At 39.3% G+C, this 16,048-nt stretch overlaps 2 protein-coding genes across 7 annotated transcripts in view; one reads left to right on the top strand and one right to left on the bottom strand.

The window, feature by feature from the left end:
• The window catches only part of LOC144663407 (H/ACA ribonucleoprotein complex subunit DKC1-like), a 75,868-nt gene extending 69,857 nt beyond the window's left edge, over positions 1–6,011 (bottom strand). For both annotated transcript variants that reach the window (XM_078524337.1, XM_078524339.1), the window contains exons 1-14: positions 5,964–6,011; positions 5,805–5,864; positions 5,584–5,651; positions 5,048–5,134; positions 4,484–4,575; positions 4,246–4,294; positions 3,427–3,562; positions 3,015–3,079; positions 2,638–2,764; positions 2,090–2,220; positions 1,908–1,971; positions 1,623–1,702; positions 1,236–1,356; positions 197–315 (exon numbers count right to left, since the gene is read on the bottom strand). In XM_078524337.1, the coding sequence (XP_078380463.1) occupies positions 197–315; positions 1,236–1,356; positions 1,623–1,702; positions 1,908–1,971; positions 2,090–2,220; positions 2,638–2,764; positions 3,015–3,079; positions 3,427–3,562; positions 4,246–4,294; positions 4,484–4,575; positions 5,048–5,134; positions 5,584–5,651; positions 5,805–5,864; positions 5,964–6,009 (1,245 nt within the window). In that variant the 5' untranslated portion in view covers positions 6,010–6,011. The remainder of the gene's footprint in view (positions 1–196; positions 316–1,235; positions 1,357–1,622; positions 1,703–1,907; positions 1,972–2,089; positions 2,221–2,637; positions 2,765–3,014; positions 3,080–3,426; positions 3,563–4,245; positions 4,295–4,483; positions 4,576–5,047; positions 5,135–5,583; positions 5,652–5,804; positions 5,865–5,963) is intronic.
• LOC144663417 (glycine receptor subunit alpha-2-like) overlaps positions 1–16,048 on the top strand; it is a 91,117-nt gene that overhangs the window by 61,672 nt on the left and 13,397 nt on the right. The window contains exon 1 of one of the 5 annotated variants that reach the window (XM_078524357.1): positions 6,583–6,670. The exons of the other annotated variants lie outside the window; for them this stretch is intronic. The gene's annotated coding sequence lies outside the window, so the exon portion shown is untranslated. Of the gene's footprint in view, positions 1–6,582; positions 6,671–16,048 lie in introns of those variants that run through there. 5 annotated transcript variants of the gene reach the window in all.

The raw sequence follows: 16,048 nt of genomic DNA, 5'->3' as shown, positions 1-16,048 counted from the left end.
TGAATCCGATGCAATTACATAGGAAGCTCAGTAATAAATCTTAGAGGTAATTGCACAGGGAACCAAGTAAAGAATCTTAGATCAACTGCCCACAGGATCCCCAGTATAGCATCTTAGAAGCAATTGCACAGGAAGCTCAGTAATGAAGCTCAGTCGCAATTGCACAGAACACCCAGTAGAGTGTATTGCCGAGTACCTTTGGTCCCAGACCCCATTTCCTTGGGTAAGTGTCTCTTTCCATGATAACTCTTTTGATCTTAGCGACGACACCATGATCACAAGCTGCCATCACTGCTGTTGTCATAAGGGCAATACCTGCAAAAAACAAATTCACTGATCACTCTAGCTTCTTATTCTAAAACTCGTGAATCAACAAATGAAATCTTCTTTGACTCCCTAAATGGCATGGTTGCCTTAATTTAAAGGGGCTAGGTCACGGTATTTCAGGTAATTCTATTTATTTTCGTTAATTAAGAGCTCTAAACATCAAATTGGCAGAGCAAAAGTCTTCTATTGGCAAAATCATGGCCACATAACAAACACTTTCATACAAATTGAGATAAAGATTTTAAGAAAAACGACAATTTTTTTAAGTTTGAAAGACATGTTTCGACAGAGCATCTGTCATCTTTAGTTGAATGGTTTACAAAGCACAGAGAGTTGAATAATAAGTAGACAAAAAATTATTATTCAACTCTCTGTGCTTTGTAAACCATTCAACTGAAGATGACAGATGCTCTGTCGAAACATGTCTTTCAAACTTAAAAATAATTGTCGTTTTTTCTTAAAATCTTTATGTGTCTGCTGTTCTCAAGACCAAATTGAGATAAACTTGAAAAAATGTCAGGAATACGTTTTTAAAGTTTACCCAAACCCAATTTGTTTTAATCTTCTCAAATTTTGCCCATCCATGCCCATATTTGGCCTTTCTGTGTTTCTTTTAGTTCTTCTACAGTTGTAAGCCATCATTATGATATTTCAGTTAATTCTATGACCAGTTGGTCAGTGTCGATATTGCCTAAAATTGTGTGACATAGCCCCTTTAAGCAGAATTCAATCATAACTACAGCTGTAACATGAAAACATTTAGGTAGTAACAGTTGATTATAATGATTAAGATGAAAACAAAATCACACAACTATGAAACATTGAAGCATTGTCTGGTTACTTGCATGAACGTTATCAACCACAGAAGACCGATCTGCAAGCCTAATGTTTGACTGACTTCTACTCACCAAGAGCAATAGCTTCTCCTTTTGTTGTCATAATAACTATTTCTTCATTCATTTCTATGCCAGACTCGTATCTCAACAGACCAGGAATCATCAGTTTAGCTCCATAACATATTGCATTGACCTGTAGCAGAATAAATATGGTGAGTGACACACATACATGTAGCACACTTGACCAACTACCTAGGGTTTTCAAAAATTTTCCTAAGTACTGTATTCCTTCCTGAAAGCACTGGACACCAACTTTTTTCCTATAGCAAGATGAGTTGTGAGCACTGAAGGTGCTAGTCTCTAAGTGGGGGATTTGCATTATCATTTCTAAGAGATTCTCAGGTTTAACTAAACTGTTCTTTGAAAAAATAATACTCAAGATGCATATACAGTACTTACAGCACTATCTTTTACAACCAATCGCTTATGAGATGTCAACAGTGCCTCCAGTGGTTTGATGCAACGGCGAAGATAAGATTCTACAAGAAAAATTTATTTGCAATGTTAACACATCCATCCTAAAGAAATATCTGTTTTCCATAAAACTGTTATAAGGCCTTTACTATTATTACTAAAAGCCTTCACATAATCATTAATAAATGTCTTATTACACATAGTTTTACATGTTCATGTAGGATGAGAAAATAAAACTGCTGAGTAATGAGAAAAAGGAACACTTCTTACCATCTTTGTAATTGTCATACATCCACTGAGCATCCAAGACATCATGCATGGTAGACATATTATCCTGCGCAAGTAAAAAAAAAATCAGCAAATAATGGAAGTTAACTTCGAACAGCACCAAAACTTTGTATACTCAGTTTAACTTTCATTTTAATGTTCACACACTGGATAGCATGACTTACATTCTCAGACTGTATTCCTGAGCGGACCCTCCTGAGTTCCTGCATGTGAGCTCCGATACCCATTAACAATCCAATATGAACACAAAGGGTTCTGATGTATGTTCCTGCTTCACAACTCACCCAAAACACACCTGAAAAATACCAGCAAAAAATTAACATGGTGTCAGATCTGAATGACTTGTAAAATGGTTAAAGTCAGACTAGGCTTTTATTTTTTATTGTCTCAAATTCAACATTATCATATTCAGAAATAGAAGGATTTAAAAAATCAAGCAACAGTCAGCTCTTTCATAATGGACACCTCTTTAAGAGGAACACCTCGTGTTGGTCCCGTCCCTGCCGTTTTTCAAGCATTTTACTGTAAATAAACTCCCTATAAGACAGACACCTCTCTAAAAGGGACAGTTGGAGCCAGTCCCAACAGTGTCCGTTTTAGAGAGAGTTTACTGTACTTTAAAACAAAGATTAAATTAAACCACAACATATATGTTCCAGCTGACTAAAGCTGTAAGTTTTGCCTTCAGTACAATGTACATTGTCGTACTTACCAAGATGCCGCTCAGCATCATACTCAATTAGCTTGCTTTCATATATTGTTCTTATTCTCAGTTGTCGTTTCACTGCAGATATCAGTGGAGGTCTCTGAAACAAGGCTCCAGTCAGCATCTCTATTGTCTGTAAAAACAAAACAAAACAAAACAGCTCTAATGCTTCCAAATCCTAGATAACCAACAATGTATAAGTTTCCCTCAGTTTCTGATAATCTAAACTAGAAAATGTGACTAAACAGAGACAGTACTGTACCTCAATCTCTGTTATATGTCACAAGTACCGGTATGTAATTTTTCGGCCTGAGACGCAGATGTCTTGTGCACAAGTGTTTAAAGGAACTGTGGTATGCTCAATAAAATACATGTATACTGACCTTGGCTAATTCTGCTTCCTTTTCGATAGCCTCATGGAGTCTAACAATACACACATACTCTTTTCCTACAAAGGCAAGCCAGTACAAGAGTGTTAACCTTTCATTACTCATTAATGACGACTGATCTCTAGGTACACATGTCTTAATTGAAAATGGATGCAGGGTTGTCACTAAGGGCCAGCTGCCAGCTAATTTCACTGGCTGAAAGAGAACTTAAATCTGGCTGAATTTTCGCACAAAAACAAAGACTTAGGTAAACTTTTAGAGCTGCCAAGGCCAGAAAAGCCAGCTGTGCTTGTTGATGAACCGGCTTAGTGTTTTCCTAGCTTCATCCCTGTGGATGTCTCTGATTTAAGGGGCACTGAATACACTTGACTACAAATTTCACAGTACAGAGCAACTCTTTGTATACCTGCACCCTGCTGTGACTTGACAAGTCTTGTTGCTCTTTCAATGCACACGATGAGGCATCCTGTCACCTTCGGATCAAGAGTACCACTGTGGCCTGTCTTCTCAACACGAAGAATTCTTCTGATCCATGCCACCACCTGGTCAGAGAAACGTTTAATACACTTAGAATATGGTTAATACACTTAGAATAATGGCCTAATGGTTAGTGTGCTGAACTTCGGATTGAGTGGTCCGGGCTCGAGCCCTGGCTGGGGTCAACTATATTGTGTTCTTGGGCAAGACACTACTCTATTAAAATGGGTACAAGCAAATTTTAATGCTGGGGGTAACCCTATGGGAGACGCAATGGCCTAATGGTTAGCACGCTGGACTATGGATCGAGCGGTCTGGGTTTGAGCCTGGCCGCTGTCACTGTGTTGTGTTCTTGGGCAAGACACTTTACTCTCTAGTGCCTCTCTCCACCCAGGTGTATAAATGGGTACCGGCAAACTAATTCTGGGGGGTAACCCTGCAATTGACTAGCATCCCATCTAGGGAGGCAAATATACTCATAGTCACTTCATGTTACAGAAACTGGAATAAGCTCTGACTTGATGGGCCACTGGCTCAAATGCAGACTTTTTTTACTTGTATGTAGACTTGGAAAAAACAAGTGTGGAGGTATGATAAGCAATAAACAACAGAAACTAAGAGCAGCAACAGCGCTAAATACATTTTGTAATGCTGAAGAGCTGATAATTTTATAATTGTCCCACCTTCCTAAGTAGAAAATATTAGGAAGTTGAAAAAACAAAACAAAACAAAAACACAAGAAAGGTACCTCATGGGATGAAGGATTTGCTGGCTTGTCAAGATTGATAAATCCACTCCTGCAACAATAACAGATGAAAAATTATTAATAAATCAGAGATTTAAATCAGAGATGTAGTTCTCCATTCTATTCTTATTATATATATTTCTTTCTTTTTTAGGAGTTAATGTTAATAAAAGATATTGTCGTTCTGGTCACATAGTGTGAGATTCGATGGTCAGGGAAAAAGTCTATTGAATGCACTTACGAGATGTAGTCCTTGAGTTCTCTCTTCAAAGGAGAACATCCATTTGGTAACGGAGTAAAGTGACCAGTTCTAACATTCAACTTGTCATAGTTCTGTTGGATAAAAAAACAAAACAGAAAATTAATGTTTAAAGCATGTAAATGCATCAACAGCATATTTCATACAGGTAAGTACCATAAACCAAATACGGTGGAACCTCGGTATAACGAAGGGCCAAGGGACTGGCAAAATATGTTCGTTATAACGAGGTTTTGTTATATCGAGGTTTTGTAGTATTACTGGGGCGAAGAACATCGTTCGTTATATCGAGGACTTTGCTATTTAGAGGTTTGTTAAATCGAGGTTCCACTGTAGCAAGAAATAAATTTTTCAGGGGCTTTCAACATCATTCTTTGTTAAGTGCCAGAGCACGGCTCTGCATTGCAGCATTTGATATCATAACCACACTCTGATAAGCCATGCTTAGAAAAGAACTTTTCAGAAGAAAGTACAGTTAGTTATCTACCAAAAAGATAGTTGCTAGTGAGGTAACACTAGTGTAAAACAACCAAAAACATGTCTCACCTTTAAAAGTAGAGGCCATTTGGAAGTGTCCAACACATCAGTTTTAGATGTCGGCTTTAAATGAAAATCTTCATCATGTTGGGTCTCCTGTGGGCAAAACATGATAAATCAACAGCACATAAAATAACTTAACATGTATAAAGTAACTCAAGTTGCTTACAGCTGACTTGTTAAAAAGGCAGGCTTGATTTCTGGCAGAGGAAAAAAATATCTGGTTGAAATTACAAATCAAATGAGAAACAAGCTAAAACAATTAAAAGTTAAAACATTACATAGCACGATAATTTAATTGGCACTGTAATAATTTTTTTTATTGGACAATGATGAAGAAATTACGAAACAACAACAACACATGAAGTGCACATGCAACTAGAAGAACACTTTTACTTACACTTATCTACTTTAAACTAACTGGAACTCAAAATTAACATTATATTTTGTGTCAGAATCATTAAGTTAGGGTCAGTAAACTTCTAATAGGACTAGAAAGTGTATTTTGTCTTTGCAAACTGTGCGAGATAAGCCGATCAACTCACCCCGAGATGATTTGACGAGTCGAGATCAGCCGCCTCGCTTTTCGACTTCTTTGCTTTCTTTGCCGAACCTGTACGACCGATATGAAACGATCGTCAGTTGAAATGCACTAAATACAACTTATCCATTCTACTGATCGGGATTCTCAGGCATAACAAATAACACATCGTTGCATCCATTGTTATGCAAGCGTGCAATAAACAAACGATACACAGTGTTTTACCTGAATCGTCTTCTCCCGACTTGTGTTTGTCTTTTTTGTGCTTCTTACGAGGCGTAACATCTGTGAAAAATATGTCAAAAACAGACGATTAGCAAGGTGCGACAAGAAAAGCTTTCTTTAGTGGAGAGGGTGCCTGAATTTCAAGAATTCTAAACTCACCAGCGTCCGCCATCTTTCCACGTGCAGTGATGTTCCAAATGCGCATGCGAAGGTTCGTACCCAGGTCACTGTGAATCGCCCAAAAAACGCGGTCGCAATATGAAAATCTGGAATGGAACAGCATATTTTTGATGGTTCCAATTAAACAATTTCATAACAAAGTCTGTTGCCTTGTTTAGATATCTCTTTATATATCCGCTTTACTTACTCGAATACATAGCATTACAGCTTTATTCTCAACGCAGCAAATCTTTGCTCTTTTTGTTTAGCAATAAACCTTGCTTTAGCTGTACGTTCCTTTGTTTCCCGTGCCTCTAGCTCAGAGTCAGAGAACAGTCTTTTCTGCTTAAAAATCAAAATATTTCGATTACACATCACACAGTACAGTACGGACGCACAAATTTGGAGTTTCGGGTACCTGTGGAAAAATCTTTGTGAACAAGGTCCCATTTTATTTTATCCTCGCAGGAGCCTTTGGTTGCTAAGTAGCAGACCCGTGTGCTAAAAACAAGCCCTTTTCACACTGCCTACGCACTCCGCTGTTACTATATATGATACTTATCAATCATAAAGCGAACTCCGCCTTCCGTATAAAGCTAACCCCTAAGGCGGGCAAGCGGGCGAGCTGCTGAGTCAAAACAGTGGTTTGTAATAGATCTAAAACGTATCATAAGATCTCCACCTTTTGGCGTGCATAACGTGTTAAGGTAAGTCATTTTTAGTGAATTGAAGTGTTTGATCTCCACATAAAATGTTTTTAAGAAAACCAGTTCAGATGTTCAGCTTTTTTAAATAACCAAGTTATAAACAAAATGGAAAGTTTTCTATTTAAATTGATGATAGTAATTTTTTACATCAACCGGCTCTGAGTTCGGCTCCCTACGTTAGAAGTTTTAATTTTAGCAGAGAGATGGCTAAGCTTTCACTTTCAGACTAACAATTACACCTTGTTTAGACCTAAACCCATTTTGATTTAAGCCTCGTTAAGGCCAAAGATTTTCATTCAACACTGTATCGTTGGATAGACCAGAAAAATTATCAAACATTAGCAGCCACGTAAAATGTTAGAATGTTAGATGATGAAAATTATTGAATGAACCAAATCAAACATCGGCAATGCCGAAACATTTTCGTGGCTTATAATATTTGATCGTTTAGCTACTAGTAGTCCATCCAGCGTGTTGATCGAGGGAAAAGTTTGAATATTTAGTCGGAGTTCAGTAGGATACACCTCCAAAATCAGTATAAATTTTGGTAATATTTTAATTTTATTGTATTGCCGAAACGTGATTTTTTCGCACTTATAATTAATGACCGCACATGTCGGTATACTTGAATTTTAGAGTTTAAAATGTAGATTATGTACATCAAGCTATTTTACGAGGATTTAAAAAATACAAAGATGACTGTTAAAATGTAAATTTGTCTGCATGGCGGTTTTCCCCCGATTTTTAAGCACTGCTTGAAAAACGGCGCTAATTTATAATTCAAGTTTACTCTGAGGTTTTCAAACAAAGATATCAAGATTAAGACAGAAATTTATAGTTTTTTATTTAATAACTTTAAATCATTTAGGTAAGTTTAGTTGGTTCAAGCCGCCGAATTTAATTTCACAAACATTCAACAGTCATTCCGCCAAAAAATCAACTGGTGAGTTCAACTTGATGGAAATCACTTTTAACCATGCAAAACACAACGCACGTTATCTCGATGCGACAAATTACAATAATACCGAATATGAAAACATATATGTGGCATTGTACTGGAGTGTTTATTTATAAAAGTATACTTCAGATGATATCTGCCTTTTAATGCGTTTTTCAAGGGGAACTTTTACGCTGAGCGGTAAAACACATTGAATGATACACATTGGCAGCCGAATTTCTTTAAAATGTATGGTCATATTATACTGGACGGGGCTTGAATTTAATTTGAAATGAACTTATTTATATTTGACGCTCAAACTAAGCAGCAAAGAGTGTCAACAACAAATCAAAGAACAGTGATTACTTTTTCAAGCTGGTTTCTAAGCAACCGTTTTGTGCAAATTAAAAAATCAGTAAAAATTTTGGGAGCCAGCCTAAAATCGAAAAACAAAACAAAATCAATTTAGAACCACTGAAAATAAAATAATATCAACGAGTTGTTTGTATATTTAATTTAATATCACTTCATTTTATGCTGCGTCGACTTTATGTTTTAAAATTTAAACTGAAGATGTATTCTTGACTCTGTTGACTTTTAGCACCCGCATGGAAGAGTAATTCGAATGATGAATGAGTAGCGACGTTTATGTCAAAAAAACAGCCGCTTATATTTGGTTGTTTCCGATCGAAGTTGCAAAACAGTTTCTACAGGAAATAGGCTTTCAATTTCTGAAAGCCTCTTTCAGACCTATATGTATATCACGGTCTTTTAAGTCATTTTCTGATAAGTTTCAAATGAAGGAAACCTCAAAATAGTAGTTTTCTATTGTAGAAAAACACCAACGGAGTAATAAAACCCGAAAATAAACAAGGATGGTTTTGAGTAACAAAGATTAAGACGGATTATGAGCAACAAACTTGAAAAAAATTGGCAATTTTTTCAAGTTAACTTGTCCGTGACATCAATGTTAAGAGTGCGGCGCGCTAAGCTAGCCCAGATCAGCCTCAAAAATCATAAAATATCATTCACCCTGTTGTACGAACTTCGGCTTGAGAACGAGGTTGGAACTAAGACCGAGTCTTGTGGCGATATCCTGATGCCGCGCGCTGTTGGAAAGCTGACCATTTCGAAGGAACTCTCTTCATCGGAGCTCTACGCATCAACGCATCACGTCACCACATTGGTCTATTTTGGTGTCAGATCTCATTTTCAACTAAATTGTCTATAGGATGGGGTGGGAATGGACACTAGGAACAAAGGGATGTTTGTTTCCAATTCAGTCCTGAAAATGCTTGCGTTATTCATGCATGTTACTTTTGCCTTAACTAGCTCATGCCAATTTATGTTTTGTTCAGTAGCATTAATTTGACGCCATTACATGCACCTCGCAATGTTTCGGATCGTGCTTTTGTTTCGTTCATGTTGCCAGTAGATACCGTCGATTGAAATGAGTTCTTCTATTTTTAAGGACTATTCTACTCGATTAGAAATTAAAAATGTCGGTTTAACATGTTTATAAAATGAGAAAGAATCGATGCCATCTAGAAAGATTACAGCCTGAACTATTCGTGTGTTTTTGACTAATGCAAATTGAATATAGTCACAAACAATCGAGTATACAAATTAGCCTCCATTGAAGAGCCTTTTATAGATGCATACAAGGAAAATTAACATAATATCTGAGCAATTTACCTTAACTTACAATAAGAAATTCATTTTATCTTTGTTGGAAAATATCATTTTCAATTGATTGAAAAACAGGCCATTCTTTTTCTTTAAGGATAGCTGCCGCACCCTTTGTCGTGGTTGTTTAAAGTTTGAACTCGGCCAAGCTAACCAGGTAAGTATCTGAATAATAAGGTTATGCCAAATCTTTCGGCCAGTCGATGTGATCAATATAAGTTACGTTTCGGCCAAGAATTGTGCGTCCTGCTGTTTTCTTGTTTTCTTCGATTAATTTTTTTTTCAAGGATATAACTTCTCTCGATCATTAAGTGGTTTATATATCGCTTAAAAACTCTATGTGGCGAATTTATTATAGTAGTGTGCGACTTGAATTTTGTCCATTTAATTTCGAAATGTTAATATAAAAGCTACATTGACGATTTTTCCTTATTAATTGTACAGTACTTTCGGCATTTTCTGGTGGGCTTTTTTGAAATTATGGGGAGAAAGTTTTGCCATTTGGAAACATTGGGCGGACATATATAATATATAAGCAAGGGATTGTATACGTGTCATGAATGTAAGATGCACATATGAATTATATTACCGGAGAGCGTCACTTGTGTCTCAGATCTGGGATTTTCTTATTGACTATAGTCAGTTACTGAACCCGTACCAGGAGGATTTACAGTGCGACGCGCCTTACCGTGGCCACCCAACAAACTTTTTTACAAGTTTGCTTTCGTAATATTATAATTTGTTTGACGAAAATGCCTCCTTGCAAAGTTGAATACGATCAAATAGATCCTTGTTACATCGTATTCATTTACAAAACGCAGTGAAAACGTAAAATATTGCAAGATGACACTTGTAAAAAAGTTTGTTGGGTGGCCACGGTAAGGCAAGTCGCACTGTAACTGCCAGTTTTTTGGACAGAAATATAGGATAGGACGGTTGGAAGATTCCTTGTACAATTCCATGGTTAAGGGGCAGATTTCAAATGGTTTCTTTTAATTTTTCGGCCTTTGTAAGGTGGTCGGTTATGAAACATAACATTTACAAAATTACAAAGAGCACAATAAGTTATAGTCTTGGGTTAACACAATTTGGGCTTGACACATGAAATGGCTCACTTAGTACTGAGATTTACTTTACAATTGTGGTATTTTTTGAACCTGATGCTTCGCTCTTTTGCTTAAAAACAAAATACTGACTTAACTTTGATAATACCTTTCAAAATCTTTCAGCTTTCATTTTCCTAATTTTCATTTTCCGGATTTTCCCTTATTGTTGAAAAGTGCACGCGGATCAGGTGGACACTAAACAAAATTCGGATCACTTTGGTCGGTCCTCGTCGGTATGTTGGTGAAATTTGTGTCGCAGAAACAAGCAATGAAAGGAAACTTCTTTAAAGATTAACACAAAAAAACAACATCTAGTGTCCGTTGCAGTGAAACTATACCACGCAAAGATTTTAAGTAATGCAGATTCGGATTTGAACAAAATAGTGGCGGATTGACGGATTTGGCCAAAAAATAGCACGGACCGGCGGATTTGCGTACCCATATTCACCCCCCTCTCATTGTATTTGGTGAACTTGGTATCTTCGTTTCCACCTTTCGCATGATTTCGATAAATAATGTACATTTGGTATTTTCCTATTTGCATTAACAATTTTATTTTGTTGAAATCATGCTGGCTAAGTCCAAAGATTGTGTACTTTAATATATGTAGACCCCTCTAACCTAGCTTTGATGATTACTGACCAGGGTCTCCTCGGCGTTGTTTTTCAAGATGGCGGTGGAAGGCAGCCATTTTTTTCGGAATCTGTGTTTTTTTGAGATGGCCTTAGGACAGATTGAAGAAGTAATAAAACTTTTCGCTTTATGACACCGCGTCGTCGACTACAAACCATTAACAGATATTAAATAGAAGCGCTAAACACTGCAAATTAAAGTTTCTTTTTCAAATTTTTCTTTCCGGCGGAAACTATTAACTTTGTAGCTAGTCAAAACAGGAAATCATTCGTGAAAAACAAAATCATTACGCTTGTTATGACCTGTTATGTTATCAGGCCTGAAACGATCTCTTACAAAAGATAAACAACCTTACTTTAATTGCATCTAGCCACATTTTCCCAAAAGAGGTAGAACTGACGGCGATTAAATTTGAGTCTTAAAACAAACGTACGAGGCAGCAAGGCAAACCAGGAGTGTTATGAAGTAGCATTTAGGCTAACCGGAATGAATCGCACGCCTTGCTGCCTCGCCCTTTGTGACCGGACCCGTTAAATTTTGAAACACAATACCGTGTGTTTTTCAGTTTGGCTTAAAGCAAAGTTAGCGGTAATTCAATTGTCAGTTAAGGTACTAATAAAACTTCTTAACTTTTGTAAAGCGCCGCAACTTCTCATAGTCATCGGGAAAAAGTTATACTGAATCGTAGGCGACAGAAAGATCGAGGTGGTTCATTTGGACGTTCAAATCAGCATGCAAATTTCGTAGCCAAAACAGTTTCAAATCAAATTTGTCAGGATGCCACGATAAGATGACTTGGAAAAATGCACAAAATCGGGCTCGAGAATATCAAGGCGAGATTTTTAATTTCGTTTTAAACCGCCTTCTGCGGCACCATTGATGTACAAATGGCGCACCTCAAGAGTAGCTTTTGTTTCGGCCTACATGACGTAGATAGCCACATTCGGTAACATGTCGCGTTTCAACAGTGTTCATTTATTAAAGTTGTGTTTTTTCAACGTTCAAGCTGTTTTTAAACCATTAACCACTGTAAAAGCCCTTTTCATATTTTCACTCACGCTGCAGGGACAGTTAACAGCAAACTGCACTGAGGAGAACGATGTTCTCCCGTCACGAAAGTGACTATACAGCTAAAATGGAACAATTTCTGATTTCGTATGCCGTGGAGTTCTCAGTTGTATACTGTTTTCTCGCTGTCGGCGATTTCTACTGATGTAATAAACTCGTGCAAGAACACAACCACACAAGGAGAACGTTCACTGAACTGTAATTAAGCCGTAAAACTCGCCTAGACGCTACAACATGAACGAATTCACAACGTTCGCTCGCTGACTCTCGCACGTGGTCTATCTAATTACACTTCATGTAAAACGCATCGTCCTGTCCGGTATTATAATCCCTTACATCATCTCCTCTTCTAAAAAATAGGCTTGAATCTCCTGATTCAGAGTCAATAACCAAAGGCTGAACAGTGTTTATGAAACCTAATGAGTTCAGTCGTAACAAAGTAACATCTTAATATTCTGTCAATGTTCTCTTAACAAATTTGCATAATTTCGAACAAAGTTTTCAACAAAGTAACATCTTATTGTGCCCTTAATGCTCTTGCTTTCTTTAACAATTTTGGCTTTAGTTTCCGTAATCGCTCCTTTTCCATGGCCTGCTGATCCTCAAGCATCTGAAGACGGTCTGTTATCTGCTGTAGGCTGTTTACAACCCATTCTCCATATCGATCTGGTGGTTTTCTGACACGAACGGGTCTTTGACTCTGTGAGGCATACTCCTGTTCCTCGACCTCCGGTTCACTTTGCCCATTCTCCTCGCCACTTAAGTCAGCTGGAGCAGACAGAGACTTTTCACTTTCACCTCCTGGTGGGATAGTGGGTCTTTGACGCTGTGAGGCATACTCCTGTTCCTCGACCTCCGGTTCACTTTGCCCATTCTCCTCGCCACTTAAGTCAGCTGGACCAGACAGAGACTCTTCACTTTCTCCTCCTGGTTGGATAGTGTCAGTTCCTTCAACATTTTCATCCACCACACTGTCACCCCCAGTATCACCTTCCGCTGCTGGCATTCCGACCACTGGATCACCACCTGCACCCCTTTCCACCAAACTAGGCTGCAAAACATCCGTATAACAGGACTGGTATCCGCTGTCTTCTAAAACATCAGAATCTTGAACCTGTGGCTCATGCTCACATTCACCTTCCACCACCTCAGTATCATCTCCCTCAGAACTTCTAACTGCATCAGTCATTGCTCGCTTGCTCACTCCTTCTGACTTTCTCTCATATAATCGTAAATTGTTAAAATGGACCACTTTGGACTTCCGTGAGCGCCCGCCAACTTTCTCGACAAGGTAGGTTACTTCAGTTACTTGTTTAACTATCTTGTAAGGTCCCTCCCACTGTCTGTGAAACTTGCTTGCTTCACCTGGCTTCAGTTCTGGCGAGAAACGCAAGACAAGATCACCAGCTTGATAAACTGTGTGCTTCACCCCCTTGTCGTAGGCATCCTTCTGTCGTCGCTGGGCCACCTTCAGATTCTGCCGTACATCTCGATAAGCAGATTCCAAATTCTCATGAAGATCAGCAACAAATTCAGTGTAGGAGTGATCAGTGGTATCAGCTGAGCCCATCATCACATCCAAGGGGATCCTCATCTCTCGTCCAAACATGAGTTCAAATGGTGTGTGACCTGTAGAGGCATGGACACTGCTTCGGTAAGCCATCATGCAATAGTCCAGGTGCTCATCCCAGCTCTTGGGGTTCTCTTCAATTCTCGCTTTTAACATGGCCTTTAGGGTCTTGTGAATGTTCTCTACTTGGCCATTACCTTCTGGGTGATACGTAGTTGACCGAGTCTTACGGATCTCAAGCATGCGGCACATCTCTTCAAAAACCTTTGACTCGAAGTTGCTACCTTGGTCACTATGAATACTGTCAGGCACACCAAATCTACAAATCCAGTTCCTCACAAGTACCTTTGCACACGTCGTGGCCCGCTGGTTGGGTATCGCAAATGCTTCAACCCACTTAGTGAAGCTGCATTGTACTGTCAAAATATAGCGATTTCCTCTTCTAGTACGGGGCAAGGGGCCAACTATGTCAATGTGGATCCTTTGCATGGGGTTTCCTGATGGTACTGGCTTCAGAGGGGCTCTTGGTTTTGGTTTAGACTTGCACTTCGCACAGGTTAGGCAACCGTCACAGTGCTGATGCACCTCCTTTGTTAGCCCAGGCCTCCAGAACCTTGCAGTCATCTTCTTCAAAGTCTTCATTCTTCCTAAGTGAGCACCTGCCACACCATCATGAATTGAAGTAAGTGCTTCCCTAACCAAAACCATCCGTTGCTTACATTTAGCTGATGAGGTGTTTTCAGGTGGCTGAAGATAGAGTACACCCCCTTTTAACTGCAACAAGGCAAACTGCCCCCAGACTGCCCTGGTGGTCCGACTCATTGACTGAAGTTCCTCAAAAGTCGGTTTCTTCCAGTCTCGTGACAGCTGCTCCACAACTGGGCCAATATCAGTGTCTTCTCTCTGTGCTTGTGCAATGGCTTCCTGTGACCATGGACCTTCCCCCTCACCTCCCTGACCAGTCTGGGACGTTCCTGTAACAGCAGCTACCTGGGAATTTACTGATGGTACACAGGACGGGCATTCTCCATGATTTCTTCTCGGTCGTCGTGACAAGGCATCTGCATTACAGTGCTGTTTTCCAGGCCGGTGTGTAACTTCATAGTCATATTCCTGCAGGCGTTCCAACCAGCGCGCTACTTGCCCTTGGGGCTCTTTGAATGACATTAACCATGTTAATGAGTGGTGGTCAGTCCGCACACGGAACCGCCGTCCAAGCAAGTAATAACGAAAATGGTCAATGTAAGTCACTAGAGCCAGCATCTCTAACCGAGTTGCGCAATAGTTCTTCTCATGGTCATTTAGCGATCGACTTCCATAAGCAATTACTCGTTCAGCCCCATCTGGTTGCAACTGAGACAATACAGCTCCAATTCCCAATTGTTGGCTAGCATCAGTGTCAAGTATGAATGTACCAGCATCAGAGCTAAAGTCTGGGTAAGCAAGCACTGGTGCACTTACCAACCGATGTTTCAGTTCCTCAAAGGCTGTTTGCTGTTCTTGCTGCCAGTCAAATTGAACACCTTTTCTACACAGTTTGTAGAGCGGTTCTGCAATAATGGAAAATCCAGAGATGAATCGCCTGTAATAACTGGCAAGACCAAGAAAGCTCTGAAGCTCTTTAACATCCAGTGGAATGGGCCATGTTTTGACTGTCTCAATTTTCTCTGGGTCAGTTTTTATCCCCTGTGAGGAGACAACATGCCCAAGAAATTTGACTTCCTTCTCGAGGAACTGGCACTTTGTTAGCTTCAGTTTTAAGCCAGCAGTTCGTATCCGGTCAAAGACCAACCTTAGGCGGTACAGATGCTCTTCCAATGTAGAAGCCCAGATGATGATATCATCTAAGTACACAAGACAGTGTGTCCAAGTGAGTCCACCGAGTGCTAAATTCATCAACCTGGTAAAGCTTGCGGGCCCATTCGTCAAACCAAATGGCATGACCTTCCACTGGAATTGACCACGATGGGTAGAGAATGCAGTTTTTGGTCTGTCTTCTTCTTTTACTTGCAGCTGCCAATACCCTGAGGCTAGGTCAAGACAGGTAAACCACTGAGCACCACCAACAGCTTCTAAGACATCGTCAGTCCTAGGAAGAGGTATAGCATCTTTTTCTGTGCACTGGTTAAGTCTTCGAAAGTCAATACACATACGGTAACTCCCATCATGTTTCCTAGCCAGAACAACTGGGCTACTCCAGGGACTTTGGGACTCTTCGACCTTACCACTCGCTAAGAGCTCATCCAGCTGTTTGTCTATAATCTCTCTCTGATAGGGTGGTACACGACGTGGAGGCTGCTTCATTGGTGGATGGCCACCAGTGTTAATTTCGTGTTCCATTAGATCTGTTTTTCCAAGATCAAAACTGCTGACTGCAA

This window comes from Oculina patagonica, chromosome 8, assembly GCF_052425735.1.
Source record: "Oculina patagonica isolate OP01 chromosome 8, crgOcupat, whole genome shotgun sequence".
Lineage (NCBI taxonomy): Eukaryota > Metazoa > Cnidaria > Anthozoa > Scleractinia > Oculinidae > Oculina > Oculina patagonica.
Note: the sequence above shows the minus strand (reverse complement) of the source record. Positions and strands in the feature narration are given on the sequence as shown.